At 40.6% G+C, this 14,536-nt stretch overlaps 1 protein-coding gene across 1 annotated transcript in view; it reads left to right on the top strand.

The window, feature by feature from the left end:
- The window catches only part of LOC124556617 (caspase activity and apoptosis inhibitor 1-like), a 211,202-nt gene that overhangs the window by 44,033 nt on the left and 152,633 nt on the right, over window positions 1–14,536 (top strand). Inside the window, exon 2 of the mRNA XM_047130584.1 lies at window positions 12,138–12,222. Within this exon, the coding sequence (XP_046986540.1) occupies window positions 12,163–12,222 (60 nt within the window). The 5' untranslated portion in view covers window positions 12,138–12,162. The remainder of the gene's footprint in view (window positions 1–12,137; window positions 12,223–14,536) is intronic.

Here is a 14,536-nt window from a genome sequence, read left to right as displayed (position 1 = left end):
AAAACTGCTGTAATACGGGAGATACCGGGAAACGCGGCACAGGAGAGTTGGTTGCCCTAATCTATCGTGAGGTACCGGTAGCAAAAGATCACAAAACTCACGGGCTGCCCATGCTGCTTCAGGCGTGAATCAATACACCCACCTCGTCGATGCTGCCTTCTCTGTGTGTTTAATGTTCGGAACCCAGATCGAATATAACGTCATAGATCAAATCTGCAGCCTCCAGAAACATTTTACTGGACATAGGTTTCCCAATGTCAACATTTGATTCATTTAACCCTTGCCTTCGTAACTCAACCACTGAAACAGGGGTGTCCCACCATGTACCTGACATAGGAAAAAGACGAGTATTTTTGGGCCGCACATAATATACTTAACGCTAATAATAACCACTAAAAGAAAAGAAAAATCTGAATGGATCAAAGAGAGAATAGCATCTTGTAGTGGGCATTTCAAATTGAAAATATTCGATTGATCATAACTTGACATAAACAGAATTTTATGGAAAATAACTCGACATAAGCAGAATTTTATGGATTTTTTTAAAAATACCAGTGGTGTCATACATGCTTGGTTCCAGGACTGCATCAATACAGGGCTATTACAAATGATTGAAGCGATTTCATAAATTCACTGTAGCTCCATTCATTGACATATGGTCACGACACACTACAGATAAGTAGAAAAACTCATAAAGTTTTGTCCGGCTGAAGCCGCACTTCAGGTTTCTGCCGCCAGAGCGCTCGAGAGCGCAGTGAGACAAAATGGCGACAGGAGCCGAGAAAGCGTATGTCGTGCTTGAAATGCACTCACATCAGTCAGTCATAACAGTGCAACGACACTTCAAGACGAAGTTCAACAAAGATCCACCAAATGCTAACTCCATTCGGCGATGGTATGTGCAGTTGAAAGCTTCTGGATGCCTCTGTAAGGGGAAATCAACGGGTCGGCCTGCAGTGAGCGAAGAAACGGTTGAACGCGTGCGGGCAAGTTTCACGCGTGGCCCGCGGAAGTCGACGAATAAAGCAAGCAGGGAGCTAAAAGTACCACAGCCGACGGTTTGGAAAATCTTACGGAAAAGGCTAAAGCAGAAGCCTTACCGTTTACAATTGCTACAAGCCCTGACACCCGATGACAAAGTCAAACGCTTTGAATTTTCGGCGCGGTTGCAACAGCTCATGGAAGAGGATGCGTTCAGTGCGAAACTTGTTTTCAGTGATGAAGCAACATTTTTTCTTAATGGTGAAGTGAACAGACACAATGTGCGAATCTGGGCGGTAGAGAATCCTCACGCATTAGTGCAGCAAATTCGCAATTCACCAAAAGTTAACGTGTTTTGTGCAATCTCACGGTTTAAAGTTTACGGCCCCTTTTTCTTCTGCGAAAGAAACGTTACAGCACACGTGTATCTGGACATGCTGGCAAATTGGCGCATGCAACAACTGGAGACCGACAGCGCTGACTTCATCTTTCAACAGGATGGTGCTCCACCGCACTTCCATCATGATGTTCGGCATTTCTTAAACAGGAGATTGGAAAACCGATGGATCGGTCGTGGTGGAGATCATGATCAGCAATTCATGTCATGGCCTCCACACTTCCCGACTTAACCCCATGCGATTTCTTTCTGTGGGGTTATGTGAAAGATTCAGTGTTTAAACCTCCTCTACCAAGAAACGTGCCAGAACTGGGAGCTCGCATCAACGATGCTTTCGAACTCATTGATGGGGACATGCTGCGCCGAGTGTGGGAGGAACTTGATTATCGGCTTGATGTCTGCCGAATCACTAAAGGGGCACATATCGAACATTTGTGAATGCCTAAAAAAACTTTTTGAGTTTTTATATGTGTGTGCAAAGCATTGTGAAAATATCTCAAATAATAAAGTTATTGTAGAGCTGTGAAATCGCTTCAATCATTTGTAATAACCCTGTACTTGATTTGGGCTGCATGTAGCCCGCAGGTCGCAGTTTGGACACCCCTGCCCTAAAACATTCCCTTCTCTGTATTCGCTGCCCCTTTTCATTATTAGTTACCACTCTTCGGTTTGAAAATCCATCAGGCGCACTCCATACTGCATCTTGAACAGTCCCTCTATCCTCGCATCGTAACATGATTCCAACTTCTGCAGGTATGTCAGCCATTACTTTATCTTGCGATGCTGTTCTGATATTTGCTGCCCTTGAACACCGTTGGACATGTAATGACCTTGTCCCAGCTCTCTCTAGCTGAGAAAGGCTCTAGTTTGACTGACGGTCCTCATTATCGGAATGATAATTTCGAGAATCTTGTTAAATTTCGCCCTCAAGTATATAATTTCACAGCGTCTGCCTCAAGGCATGCCTGACCCAGGGCCAGTCTGACTTCCACCCCCTCCCTTCTTCCTTCCCTTCCTCCCATACCCCCATTCCCTTCCACCCCCTACCACCTAAGTGCACGAACCTTCGGTGCTGTTCAATGCCTTCTCTGTTTGAACCACCTTGGCACTTGCCATTTGGGCTGTTACTTCCTAGTTAACATTGTATTTACTCAAAAAATGTGACAGATTCGTCATAAACTACACCTGGGTGCTGATACAAAAGTATCCCTCACATCAAACGGAGCTTTTCGTACCAGGCCCATTGTACAAATTTGAATTCCAGTCAGCTTGTCCAAATTCTTTAGTTAAGAGAATCAGTATACGCAGAAGCATTTCATAGAGCCTCATCACTTTTCGTACTTTTACCCACTCCAGAAATACAACAAATACCCTAGCAAAATTTTTTCTCTTAGCTACCGCACAGTCAGTACTGGTACTGGTACACATTTCTGTGACTACTGTGTCTGTCTGGCTGCATCTCCTAAAATATCACCAGTAAAAAAGCAATTTGTTCTCTTTGACTCCAGAATTCGGCTAACACATAGTCAAACTCGTTAATAGAAGCTTTTGGATGCATCAAGTCCTGCAGTTTGAAACTACTAAATATCTTACACTTAATAAATGTTACCTGTGTTGAAATGACAGGAGCCTGCTGTGCAGTGCTTTTTGAAATTTTTGTAAACTCTTGTGCTGTGTTTTTTTTTAATCTGTTAACTTTTTGTCCACATCTTCATTAAATTCTTGTTCCTAATCTTGAAAAAAATTGGCTGTTTTGTCGTCCAGTAACCACCAATCAATCAATTTCTGTTGCGTGGTTAGTAAGTTTTCTCGCTCTTCATGCCATTTCTTGATACAGTTAGCAACAAATAATTCATGATTATTTTGGGGTATGTCACTTTGTCATAAAATCTTCGTGATCATTACTGACTGTCTCCAAATTTTTTGATACTTGCATTTCTAAGGCTTGAACACACTGTGTACACTTTGTGTGTCTAGGTTAGTATAAGAGGCAGTTATCTGAAAGTGAGACAGATGGAGAAAAAAGTAACTGTTTATTATTTCATAAGTAATCACCATAACGGTAAATACATTTATCCCTCTGAGAGACAAGATGGTCATTGCCTTCTTGGAAAAATTTTTGCAGTTGCCTATGGGACCATGATTGTATCCAGGCATGCACCTATTCACCTGAAGCAAATTGACAACCAGAAATATCTTTCTTCAGGGCTCCAAAAATATGGAAATTGCACTGGGAGAGATTGAGTCTGTAATGAGGGTGTGTTAAGGGCTTCCCAGAAAAACTTCTGTAGTGTAGTTGAAACAGCCTTTGCAACATGTGGGTGGACATTATTGTATTAACATTTATGGTGTTTACTCTTGAAATAACAAACAGTTTACTTACTTTTTTGCATCTGGATCATTTTCATTTGACTGCCCCTTATGATTTGGGAAGACAGTTTGCTCTCCAAACCAACTATCTTGTCAGACATCAGGCTTTCCAATTGTCATTTATGTTGCAAAAATAGCTTATTCGTGCTCCATGTTAATTCTGAAATTGATTGCAAAACTTCTTTTTTGAAAGAAGCCACAAAATGACAAGAATGTTATGCCCTGGTCATAACTTCAGATTGCAACTAATAATTTCAAACAACTTGTATTGTCAATCACCAGATTCTTCCTTCTGTGACAGTTTTTGTTTTATTTCCTTGCTGGGGGCCTGTGTATCATCTAATTTCATTTGAAAAAATTCCTCTACACATGAAGATTTTGTAAGGTGTGTCTGCACTGACAATGCTGGAAGTGATTCCCTGTGTGTGTCTGCACCTTCTAAAGCTGGCAGCTCTGAATCTACTAGACTCCCTGCCATTGCTAACAGAAGCCACTGAACTGTTTTCCAACAAGCTGTAGCAGGAGCAAAAAACTTAGCTTTGATGACGCTCAGAAGAATGACGGGGTGGTGTGATGGCTGCTTAACTTGCTCCTGCTGTTCTAAGGGACCCAGAGTCCTCCTGTGGTTTTGCGCCAGAAAAAACAGCAACAGCTGCCCGAGGGATGCAGGAGCTGAACCACCCATCAAGCCAGAGTGTTTGTTCATCATGGGTTGCCTGTTGAATGTACTGGAACTGCTTGCTTCTTGAGACACAGCTTTCTGCCTTGGGAGAATGTCAGGATAATTCCTTTGAAAAGAGCAGGGCCAGTTTCCATCCCAAATCCAAGCTTCTGGTCTGTCTGTAACAATATTGTTGCCAACAGGACTTCAAACTCTAATCATCATTCGTATTGGAATAACATTGTGGATACTCACTCTCTTCCTACCATCTATTTTCTTGTCCTGCAGTAATAATTTGTTTTTGAAATGAGATCTCTTACTTGATAACAAGCAGCTGATTTTTTTCACATTGTGTGATTGTTAACAGCCAGACACCCTGTGATTGGAGAGATTGCTGACCTTTCCGTCAAGAAAGCAATAATTATCGTCTGCTCATCTGTTGTGTCTGTGAGTAGGAGACAAAATGTGTGGTTTCTTAGCTCTTTTTTACTGTCCTACCTTGACTATAGGTTCTTTATTTTCATTATTTATAGTGCTGCTAGGCAGTCATAGCTGAAAAAGAATGCTATTCCCCCCATAAAGGGTTAGGCTGGCAATGGTCTTGAGAGATTGATCTGTACTCCAGCCTCTGTATTGAGGTTGGCGAATCTCTAATTGTGATCCGTGGGCAGCTTTGTGGAATGTTGTGTGTGCAGCCTACTGCCAGCTTAAGTCACCAGTACTAAATAGCGCATCTCATCCTGCAGCATCATTAACTGCTTGCAAGCAGCGATGTAATTCGGGGGTACGTACTAAGCGGGGTCTGCTGGCTCTAAGTAAGTGGGTGTTATACTGCTGTACTTCACTGAGAGTACATTTGTTCACAGACCCAGTCTATGAGGAAACTAAAATTTATAATGAGTTTATCAGTCTACAGCAGGCTCGTCCAAACTGTGCCCCTGGGGCGCGCCGCTAGCGCCCCGGGCGAATTCGTGTGTTGTAGTGGCCGAGCCGTGTCGCTTAGCTGGCCGTGCGGACCGCCCAACCGGCCGCCGCGCCTCTCGACCTTATACCATTACAAGACACAACCACGGGTTTGGATATTTTTCTAGCCATGGAAAACGTGTTAGAGTCAATGGGTTTAAAATGGGAACGCCTCACCAGTGTAACAACGGATGGAGCCCCTGCGCTACGAGGGATACGCACTGGATTCCTGGGTTACGTAAGGACAAAAATGGCTGAAGTCGGCTGTTCCTTATTCGCGGCAGTCCATTGTCTGATATACCAGGAGGCACTTTGTGCGAAGATTGTCAACATAAAAAATGTTGTGGACACAGTTCTTCGAGCGGTTAATTATCTTCGATCGCATGGACTCACACATCTCCAATTTAAAGAATTTCTGGCTGATATCGAAGCGGAATACCCGGACATCCCCTACCACACCGAAGTAAGATGGCTGAGCAGAGGAAAGGTGCTTCATCGGTTTTTCTCCTTGAGGGGTGAAATAAATACCTTTTTGAAATGAAAGGACGTCCAGAAGAATTACTTTGTGATCGTAAGTGGGTGGCGAATTTGGCTTTTTTCAGTGACCTTACTGGTCATTTAAATACCTTAAACATTTCACTCCAAGGCGAAAATCACTCTGTTGCTGATTTAGTGCAGACGATTCATTCATTAAAAAAAAATAAAAAAACTTGTTTTGTGGGGGAAAACAGTTGCGCGAGAAGAATTGTGGACACTTTCCTGCACTAGACAGTGTCAAAGATGCTTTGGATTTTTCAGATTATGATCAAATCATTTTCGAATTACAAGAACAGTTTGAAAACAGATTTTTGGAGATTAGTGAGCTTCAACCGGCCTTATATATATTTGTTCGCCCGTTTTCCCTTCGGGCAGAGGACGTCTCACAAGTGCTTCAACTAGAGCAGTGCGATATCCGCCTGAAGAACTGCTTTCTTATGTGTAAAACTTTGGATGACTTTTACAGATGTCTTCCACGAGAGAAATATCCTCTTTCGCACAAGCACGCGACCAAATTTCTCTCAATGTTTGGTTCTCCGTACATTTGTGAGCGCTTTTTCTCTCTTTTAAGGCTTGCTAAAACTAAGAACAGTTCATTACTTGGTGATAAAAATTTGACTAATTCTTTGAGGTCAGCAGTCTCACGGAATATTGTACCAATCCTAGACAAAATCGTTTCCTCGAAAAAGAAAAACGTGTAAAATGTTAATTGTCTTCTTTAGCAATGTTGACTGTAAGAATTAAAGAGCTTTATAACCTTAATTCTTGAGTTTTCAAACTTGGTCAGTTAAAATTATTACGTACAAAACAGCAAACTAAGGATCCGATTTCTAAACTCTGAAAAGGGATACAAAAAGCCGTAGCACGAAGTATAACAAAAAATAATTACTTGTAACTACTAACAGTAAGAATGAGACACTATATCCCTTACATAAAACTATTTCTAAAATAGAATATTTTGTTTACATCGGATCAGACCGTGGGACAGTCCAGCGCAGAGGAGTGCTGTGCGGTCTCTCTCTCTCTCTCTCTCTCTCTCTCTCTCTCTCTCTCTCTCTCTCTCTCTCTCTCTCTCTCCCTCTCTCCCCCCCCCCCCCCCGCCCTCCTCCCTCCCCCCCCTCTCTCTCTCCTATGGCAACACTAGCGACACAAGGTCGCGGACGGGGCGCTGAACTACACTGCCTCGCGCCCGTAGGGAGCGGGCGCGATTCTTGGATGAGCCTGGTCTACAGGAAGAATTTTGCCTCAGGATGCACTGTTAAGTCCTGTATTTTGCCAACTTTTATCACAGCATTGTAAATGTGTCGTAGTTTACACTTACGGATCTAACAAAGGAAACTCCTCATCACACACCCCTCACATTTAGTGGTGAGGTGGCCCTGTGGATAGCCCGTAAAAAACTGAACACAGATCAAACATGAAAACAGAAAGAAGGTTTACTGAACTATGAAAAAAGAAGCAAAATAGAAATGGTGAACATTCCAACTTCAAGATGTGCGACACTGACAACATAGCCACAACACTCTTCCAATTTGCTCACAGTGTTGGGCTGCAAAGCAGGAGATCCATGTTCAAATCTTCCTCATGCCCCACTCCCACACACCCCCTTTTTTTAACATAATTATGAGCTATGTACAGTCATTGATGTGTCTGTCTGTGGTATTCAAATTTGAGTCTTTGTCATGGGGTACCATCCATTTTCAACAGCAAGATGTAGGGAAGGGACCTATAATGGAAGTGGATTCCATACAACTATTCTATTAGTAGCCGAAAGGAAGTGGCTCTTGAATGGGAACTGCAAATATTTGATGACAAGTCAACAAAATTGTCCACAGGAAAACACTTCTGTTGTTATACACGACACTTATGACAGAATGTGTGTAAATATGATTGGAATCTCTTATCAACACACCAAACGTGTATGCCTGGTGAGTGAAGTATGCCCCTTTGCCCGATTTAGGTGTTAGTATGAATGTGAATGTGAATGTGATCACTCCCAAAGAAACGATATAAACATAATAGCTATGACAAAATTATTTAATTGGATAGATAAAGAATCCACTCACCAAGTGGCAGCTGAACACACACAGAAGACTGTCGTGATTGGCAAGCTTTCGGAGCCATTGGCTACTTCGTCAGGCAGAATGGTTGAAGGGGAAGGAAGAAGGGTGAAGGAAAAGGACTGGAGAGGTCCAGGAAAAGGAGTACACTTTGTTAGTCACCCAGAACCGGGGCTTTGAGGAGGCTTACTGTAATCTTGTCCAATGCAGTCCCCAACAATCAGTTTTTCCTTCTCATCCTGTATGGTAAGTCTCCCCTGATCTGCGGTTTTCGTTGACTTTACCAAAATCTACCCTTTTTCCTAGACCTCTCCAGTCCTTTTCCTTCACACTTCTTCCTTTCCCTTCAGCCCTTCTGCCTGAAGGAGGAGCCTCTGCCGCCGAAAGCTTGCCAATTACAACAGTCTTTTACGTGTGTGTTCTGCCGCCACTTGGTGAGTGGATTTTTTATCTATCCAATTAAATAATTTTGTCAATAATTGATTGTTTTCGTTGCTATAAACATAATAGTTTGTCACATATGATGCAACAAATAAAAGCAACCATTTCACAATCACACAGTTTTCCTTGTGCTCTATCAAAACATATGTTGTTAACATTTCTGAAGTTTTCCACATGCGCACCACCAAATGCTGCATATATCCAAGCAAATCAGATGTCCTGTAATTTAAGAGAGCAAAGTTGATTATGTATGAGAACTTGTAGTTTGATAATGGACACATGATCACGTAAACAATACTGCTCTGTGTGCCCGACACATGATCACGTAAACAATACTGCTCTGTGTATCTGTGCAACTTTGCAAAATCGTAGAGCCTTCTCACAAAGTATTTCACTTCTCTAAAGCCAAACACATCTAATGGTTGCACAAGAGGTGTACAACCTGGAAGAATGATAATCACTGCTCCCACACCAGAATTGTACAATGCCTGATCCTCCTGACTTATATAGCTGTCAAGAAGTAAAGCAGAAACTTTGTTCACATGGGGAGGAATCACATGTTCATTAAAATCTTCCACTAATCTGTTCTCCATTTTGCCTGATGCACTACAATTCACAATGACTTTAGGGGATTACGCAAATATGCTATTCACCTATTGCTGAACTTGCAGCCCAAATACAAGCTTTTTTTCCTGCAAACATAAGTAAAATGTAAGTAAAATAAATCCTGCTTTGTTGATGGCATATTGTATGGTGTAACTGTGCGAAGTGGCATGCAGCTGGTCTATACTACATTTCTTCTTCGTCTTCTTTTTCTTCTTGTTGGTGAACTAATGATAACATGTGGGTTGATTTCATTTCATAGTTAAAACTGGACTGATATGTGTTGATGACTCATGCATCTTCATCGTGTTGGAATTTGATGCTGGTTGCTGTAACAAAATTCTTGAAACAGTCTAAAAGTTTTTCCAGTTTATTGGCATAGTTTTTGCGTACATATTTGGTTATCTTTCTGCTCATAATTTTGTAGTTCCTTTAAAGTGGATAGCCAGTGGGGTGAAGCCTTCAAGTCCAGACCAATTTGTTTAGCACAATCCAACCCAAAATTTGTAAGTCTGTGTCATGCACTGCACTTAATTCACTTCTGGCTTGAATAAATTGTTCCTATACATTGTTTTCTAATTTACTGAACTCCTGTCTTGTTCAATGACTTCTTTGCAGTATTTAACTGTACTTTTTTCTTCCATCCCTTTAAACTTCTCGAACTTATTTGTAACTTCATGCCGTAATCAATGTTTGCATCTATTAATTTATTTGGACAGTATTCTATATTGGAGCATTACCTTCATGTAACCCAACAATATGCTGTCAGATTGATGTTGCAGCATCTCTTCATGTTCTTCACATGGATCATAAACATTCTTATCATATGGTACTTACAGCCCCGCAGCAGTCACAGCATATCTTCATCTCCACACTTACTATTTATCAATAAATGTAGGAAATAATCTAAAAATATTGCACAATCATCTGATCTCTTAAAGAACTTGTAGATTCCTTAAGTTCAAAAATTCTTCATGGATCTTGTTATGGAAGTCGCAACCTATATTTGGTGGATTCATGCTCCCCACCAAGGTATATCACTCATATATTTAACACACATCCAAAGGCACAAACAGTCCACTGGCAGCCAGCCAGCTTCATCAACAAGAATCCTCTCTCTGCCATCCTTTGTAGGCAACTGATCTCAATCGTGTGTTTGTTTTGTTTCAAATGTATGTTTGTGTAGGAAAATACTCGATACTACAGTGAGGTTCAAACTACTAGCTGGTTTTTATCCAAGGTCTGGTGTGTTTTCATTGGTATCCAACACTGGAAACCTGTGAATACAAGATGATGATCGTCAATACATATATACCTTCTATTTGTTCTACACAAATACCGTGTTGTGACTCTTGCATTCCATTTTGAAGTTTTGATTCTTGAATTCCTTTGTTGTAACGTAGTTCACACCAATTTATTTGTTGTTTTCATTTCTGTGAGAGGTCTAAGTGGCATTTTGCTTGCTCCTGCTATTCATCACATTTACTTGTGACAGTAATGTATTACCACCACATGATTTATATTTTATAACCAATTTATAGTATGACAATTGCTGAGACCACAGAAAGAGAACAGGCACATCAGTGACTGGATGGACAGTTCATAATTTTGTGAATGAAATGGGGCGGAAAGGAGATTTGAACATAACTTTGCAGTTCAACACTGTGACCACATAACAACAATGCTGTGCCTCTTCCAGTTCACTCAATGTTGCACATCTTGAACATGGACCATTCACTGTTTTTAGTTTACTTCTTTTTTTCACAGTTCAGTACACCTTCCTGTTTTCATGCTTGATCTGTGATCAGTTTTTGACTGGCTATCCACTGTGTCATCGTACAACTAAATGTGAGGGAGGGGTGCAATGGGAAGTTTCCCTTGTAAGCAGGGGCCTCCATTGGCTGATGTTCGGCATTTCCTTAACATTTACTTAAGATACATTTACATAATGAAGACATTGTATTTGATATTAACTGCAGTCTTGAGAGTGCTGGAACATATGAGAGGTGGTTGTGCTGTTAAATGTCTCAGCTATCCTGCCCCTTTATGTGGCCCTATCAGTCACATATATCCAGCAGGTAACCAAGGCCATATGCTCCACAATTCCCTCTCCTTGTACTGAGGCTGGGTCTGTGGTGCCATTCTGCTGGGTAAGAGGACACAAAAGAAGTCCCCCTATACACAGTCACATCACTATTGAGGCATTGGATAGTACATCACTGGGGAGAAAAAGCTGGGGTTGGTAAAGCCAAGAATCCGAGCATTATGATCTTCCTTTCAGATACTGAGGTGAGAGTAAGTAATATTAGTGTACCTCTGAATACAGCACTGTTGTACAATGTGTGTGTGTGTTCCTCAAGTGTGCAGTGCTTACGGTGTAAGGATTTCTGTAGGTTACATTTTAACTCAATGAATTTTATGTCATGGAAATTGAGCAGCAACTGCTTTAGCAGCTGATATCTCACTGTAACATAATAGAGAGAACATAAGTGTGATGCACATTTTAAGATTTGTTTTAGCTGCTGCATAGTTAGTTTACTTGTATTTTGAAACTAGTTGTTTCAACATTACTTTAAAGTGAGTTCTATGTATTGTATACTTGTGTGTTGATGCGTGAATGAGAATCCCATGTCAATTTGGAATATTGCCTTGTGGAATGAATTTTTTAAACAATGAACCACATTTTGCTCTTGAGTATTTCAGGAAGGGCTCTTGATAACCTCAATGATAAGCACCCAAATCATGTAAATCTCAATTAATAGATTGCACTTGGGGGGCAATGTCCACATATCAGTATAAGCCTTACTGAGTATATAGTTAATAAACATGACTAAAATAAGTTGTTGTAACACCTGATATTAAGCACCTGATCTATCATATGTAGTATCTGTCTTCTTACATAAAGTCTTAGTTTTTGGGCTTGTTAGGAGACTGAAAATTTTCTTCCATTAAAGACTTTTTAACAAATGTCTTCCTTTTTCTTAATTATTATTCAGTGTTTTCAAGCTGTAAAGAAAATGTAGTCCAGACTGTAGACTTACATTAGATGCAAATGAATGAGATTTTTTTCTATCCAGTATTTGTTTTATTCTTTCTTACTCTAAAAATCCCCTTTCCATTGCAGGTGAAGATCATATAACTTTGGATATATGAAGATGAGTGTTCCTGGAAGTCACACCAGTGAGCCTGAAGCATATTCAAGCTCAGAGGTAACATTTTACAACATTTGTAAATATAACACTTGCCTTTTACCTTAATGACATAATACATGAACCGCTTTAGTAACTGGATTCATTAGAAGTCTGTGACTGGAGTACTCTACACATTTCGTGTAGTGGGGCCGGAAGAAGGCGCTACTGAGGCAGTGAAACTAATAGCCTAAATAAAGTTTTCAAAAGTAATGGCTGATAGTATATATTTCTACAACAGCCCAAAATAAAGCTCATATTTTGGTTAGCAGGTAGAAAACTGGCATTATATGGTGTTTTAGCAGTAGTATTCAAATTTCTGATGATACATTGCCAGCAAACGGTATGAAGGCAGTCGTCTTATCATCTTCTTCCATGCTCTCATCCTCCGTGTCTGTAAATCCTCGATAATGCATACTATTGTGTATTTGGCATGATAGTATTTATTTTATAATAACCGTAGAGATCTCATTGGCTGTATAGTAAAATGAGAAGTGATCATCAGCCCAAATATTGTAACAAACAAAACAATGTTTTGCTAAATATGAAAATACTTTGAATCTGTTCGGTTGCTGTCGTCGATCATGTCATTGGAGAGTGCTGCCCTCTATGGAATTCTTTGTACCTGAACGACAATGTTCGTCAGGCCACCTATTCATCTCTGCGAAGGTGAGAACATAAGTGATTCAGTAACACCTGTTATCATTCATTACAATATGAATGGAACCAAAACGTTGTTCAGTCCTTCTAAATTCCTGGACCTCTAGTAATATGTACAGCTTAAATTTTTATTTGTGGAACGTAACATTTAGGTCCTTCTGGGCTGGATTGTGAAAGATGTGACAACATAACGTGAAGCGGCAGCTACCTATCAGCAGAGTACCTGGTCTGGCTGTCCTGCTCCCTGTAATTCCATGATGGATAAGGTTTTAGGAAAGAAACTTGTTACTACACACTTGGCGAAAGCAAGCATCACCAAGTTGTTAAACTTTGCAAATGAATTTGACATGACAGGCAGTTGGACAATTTGGATATTGCTGTCAGGCTAGAACAGTTGCCGAAGATCATGGAGAACTATAAGGACATAGTCACAGCTCAAATTCTTTTAAGACAAAGACATGCTTACTGAGGACAAAGAAAACATGGTCTTTGACGTCATACAAAAAATGAGCAATTTCAGATGAATCGTGCCAACGCAGCTGACAGGGTTTCGGCAGATGCTGGGTCTGTCTTGAGTGCATTAAAATGTAGCATCAAGTTGCCTACTATAAAACTGCCACCATTTAATGGCTATGTAATGCAGTTCAGGTATTTTTGACACATTTACAAGTATTGTTGTAAATAATTGGGAATTAGACGACATTGCTAAGTGTCGTCATTTGCTTAGCTCATTAACAGGTGGGGCACGCATTCTATGTGGACATGTTGAAAAGTAACAAGTCTGAATTTTTTTATGTGAAAACTCTTACCAAGTTTTTTAAGTAAAACAAACATTACAGGTCTTCATTCTTTATGTCTACGTATGTGCATCCCTGTGCCACTAGAGGGCTCCAAATTGTGTATAACATAATAGTGTGTCAGTGGTGGTGCTTGGCAAAAACTGAACATTGGCGATGAATCAGCTTTGCGAGGTCGCTTTCACTTTCCAGTCAGAAAAATAATGTTACATTACATGAGCTGAATTATACACTGATAATAATTATACACAAATCTTATGGTAATATACACTGAAGTGACAAAGAAACTGATATAGGCATACGTTTTCAAATGCAGAGATATGTAAACAGGCAGAATATGACATTCTGATTGTTAACCCCTATATATGACAACAAGCATCTGGCGCAGTTGTTAGATTGGTTACTGCTGCTACAATGGCAGGTTGTCAAGATTTAAGTGAGTTTGAATGTGTTGTTACAGTCGGCACACAAGCAATGGGACACGGCATCTCCGAGGTAGCGATGAACTGGGGATTTTCCTGTACAACCATTTCATGAGTGTACCGTGAATATCAGGAATTGAGTAAAGCATCAAATCCCCAACATTTCTGTGGCCAGAAAAAGGTCCTGCAAGAATGGGAGCAACGCCAACTGAAGAGAATCGTTCAGAATGACAAAAGTGCAAACCTTCTGCAAATTGCTGCAGATTTCAGTGCTAGGTCATCAACAAGTGTAAGCATAAGTGTGTGAACCATTCAATGAAAAGTCAATTATATGGGCTTTTGGAACTGAAGGCCCACTTGTGTGCCCTTGATGACTGCATGACACAAAGCTTTACGCCTTGCCAAGGCCCGTCAACACCGACATTGGACTGTTGATGACTGGAAACGTGTTGCCTG

Source organism: Schistocerca americana, chromosome X (genome assembly GCF_021461395.2).
Source record: "Schistocerca americana isolate TAMUIC-IGC-003095 chromosome X, iqSchAmer2.1, whole genome shotgun sequence".
Classification (NCBI taxonomy): domain Eukaryota; kingdom Metazoa; phylum Arthropoda; class Insecta; order Orthoptera; family Acrididae; genus Schistocerca; species Schistocerca americana.
The sequence above is the reverse complement of the archived record's forward strand: the minus strand, read 5'-3'. Positions and strand labels throughout refer to the sequence as shown.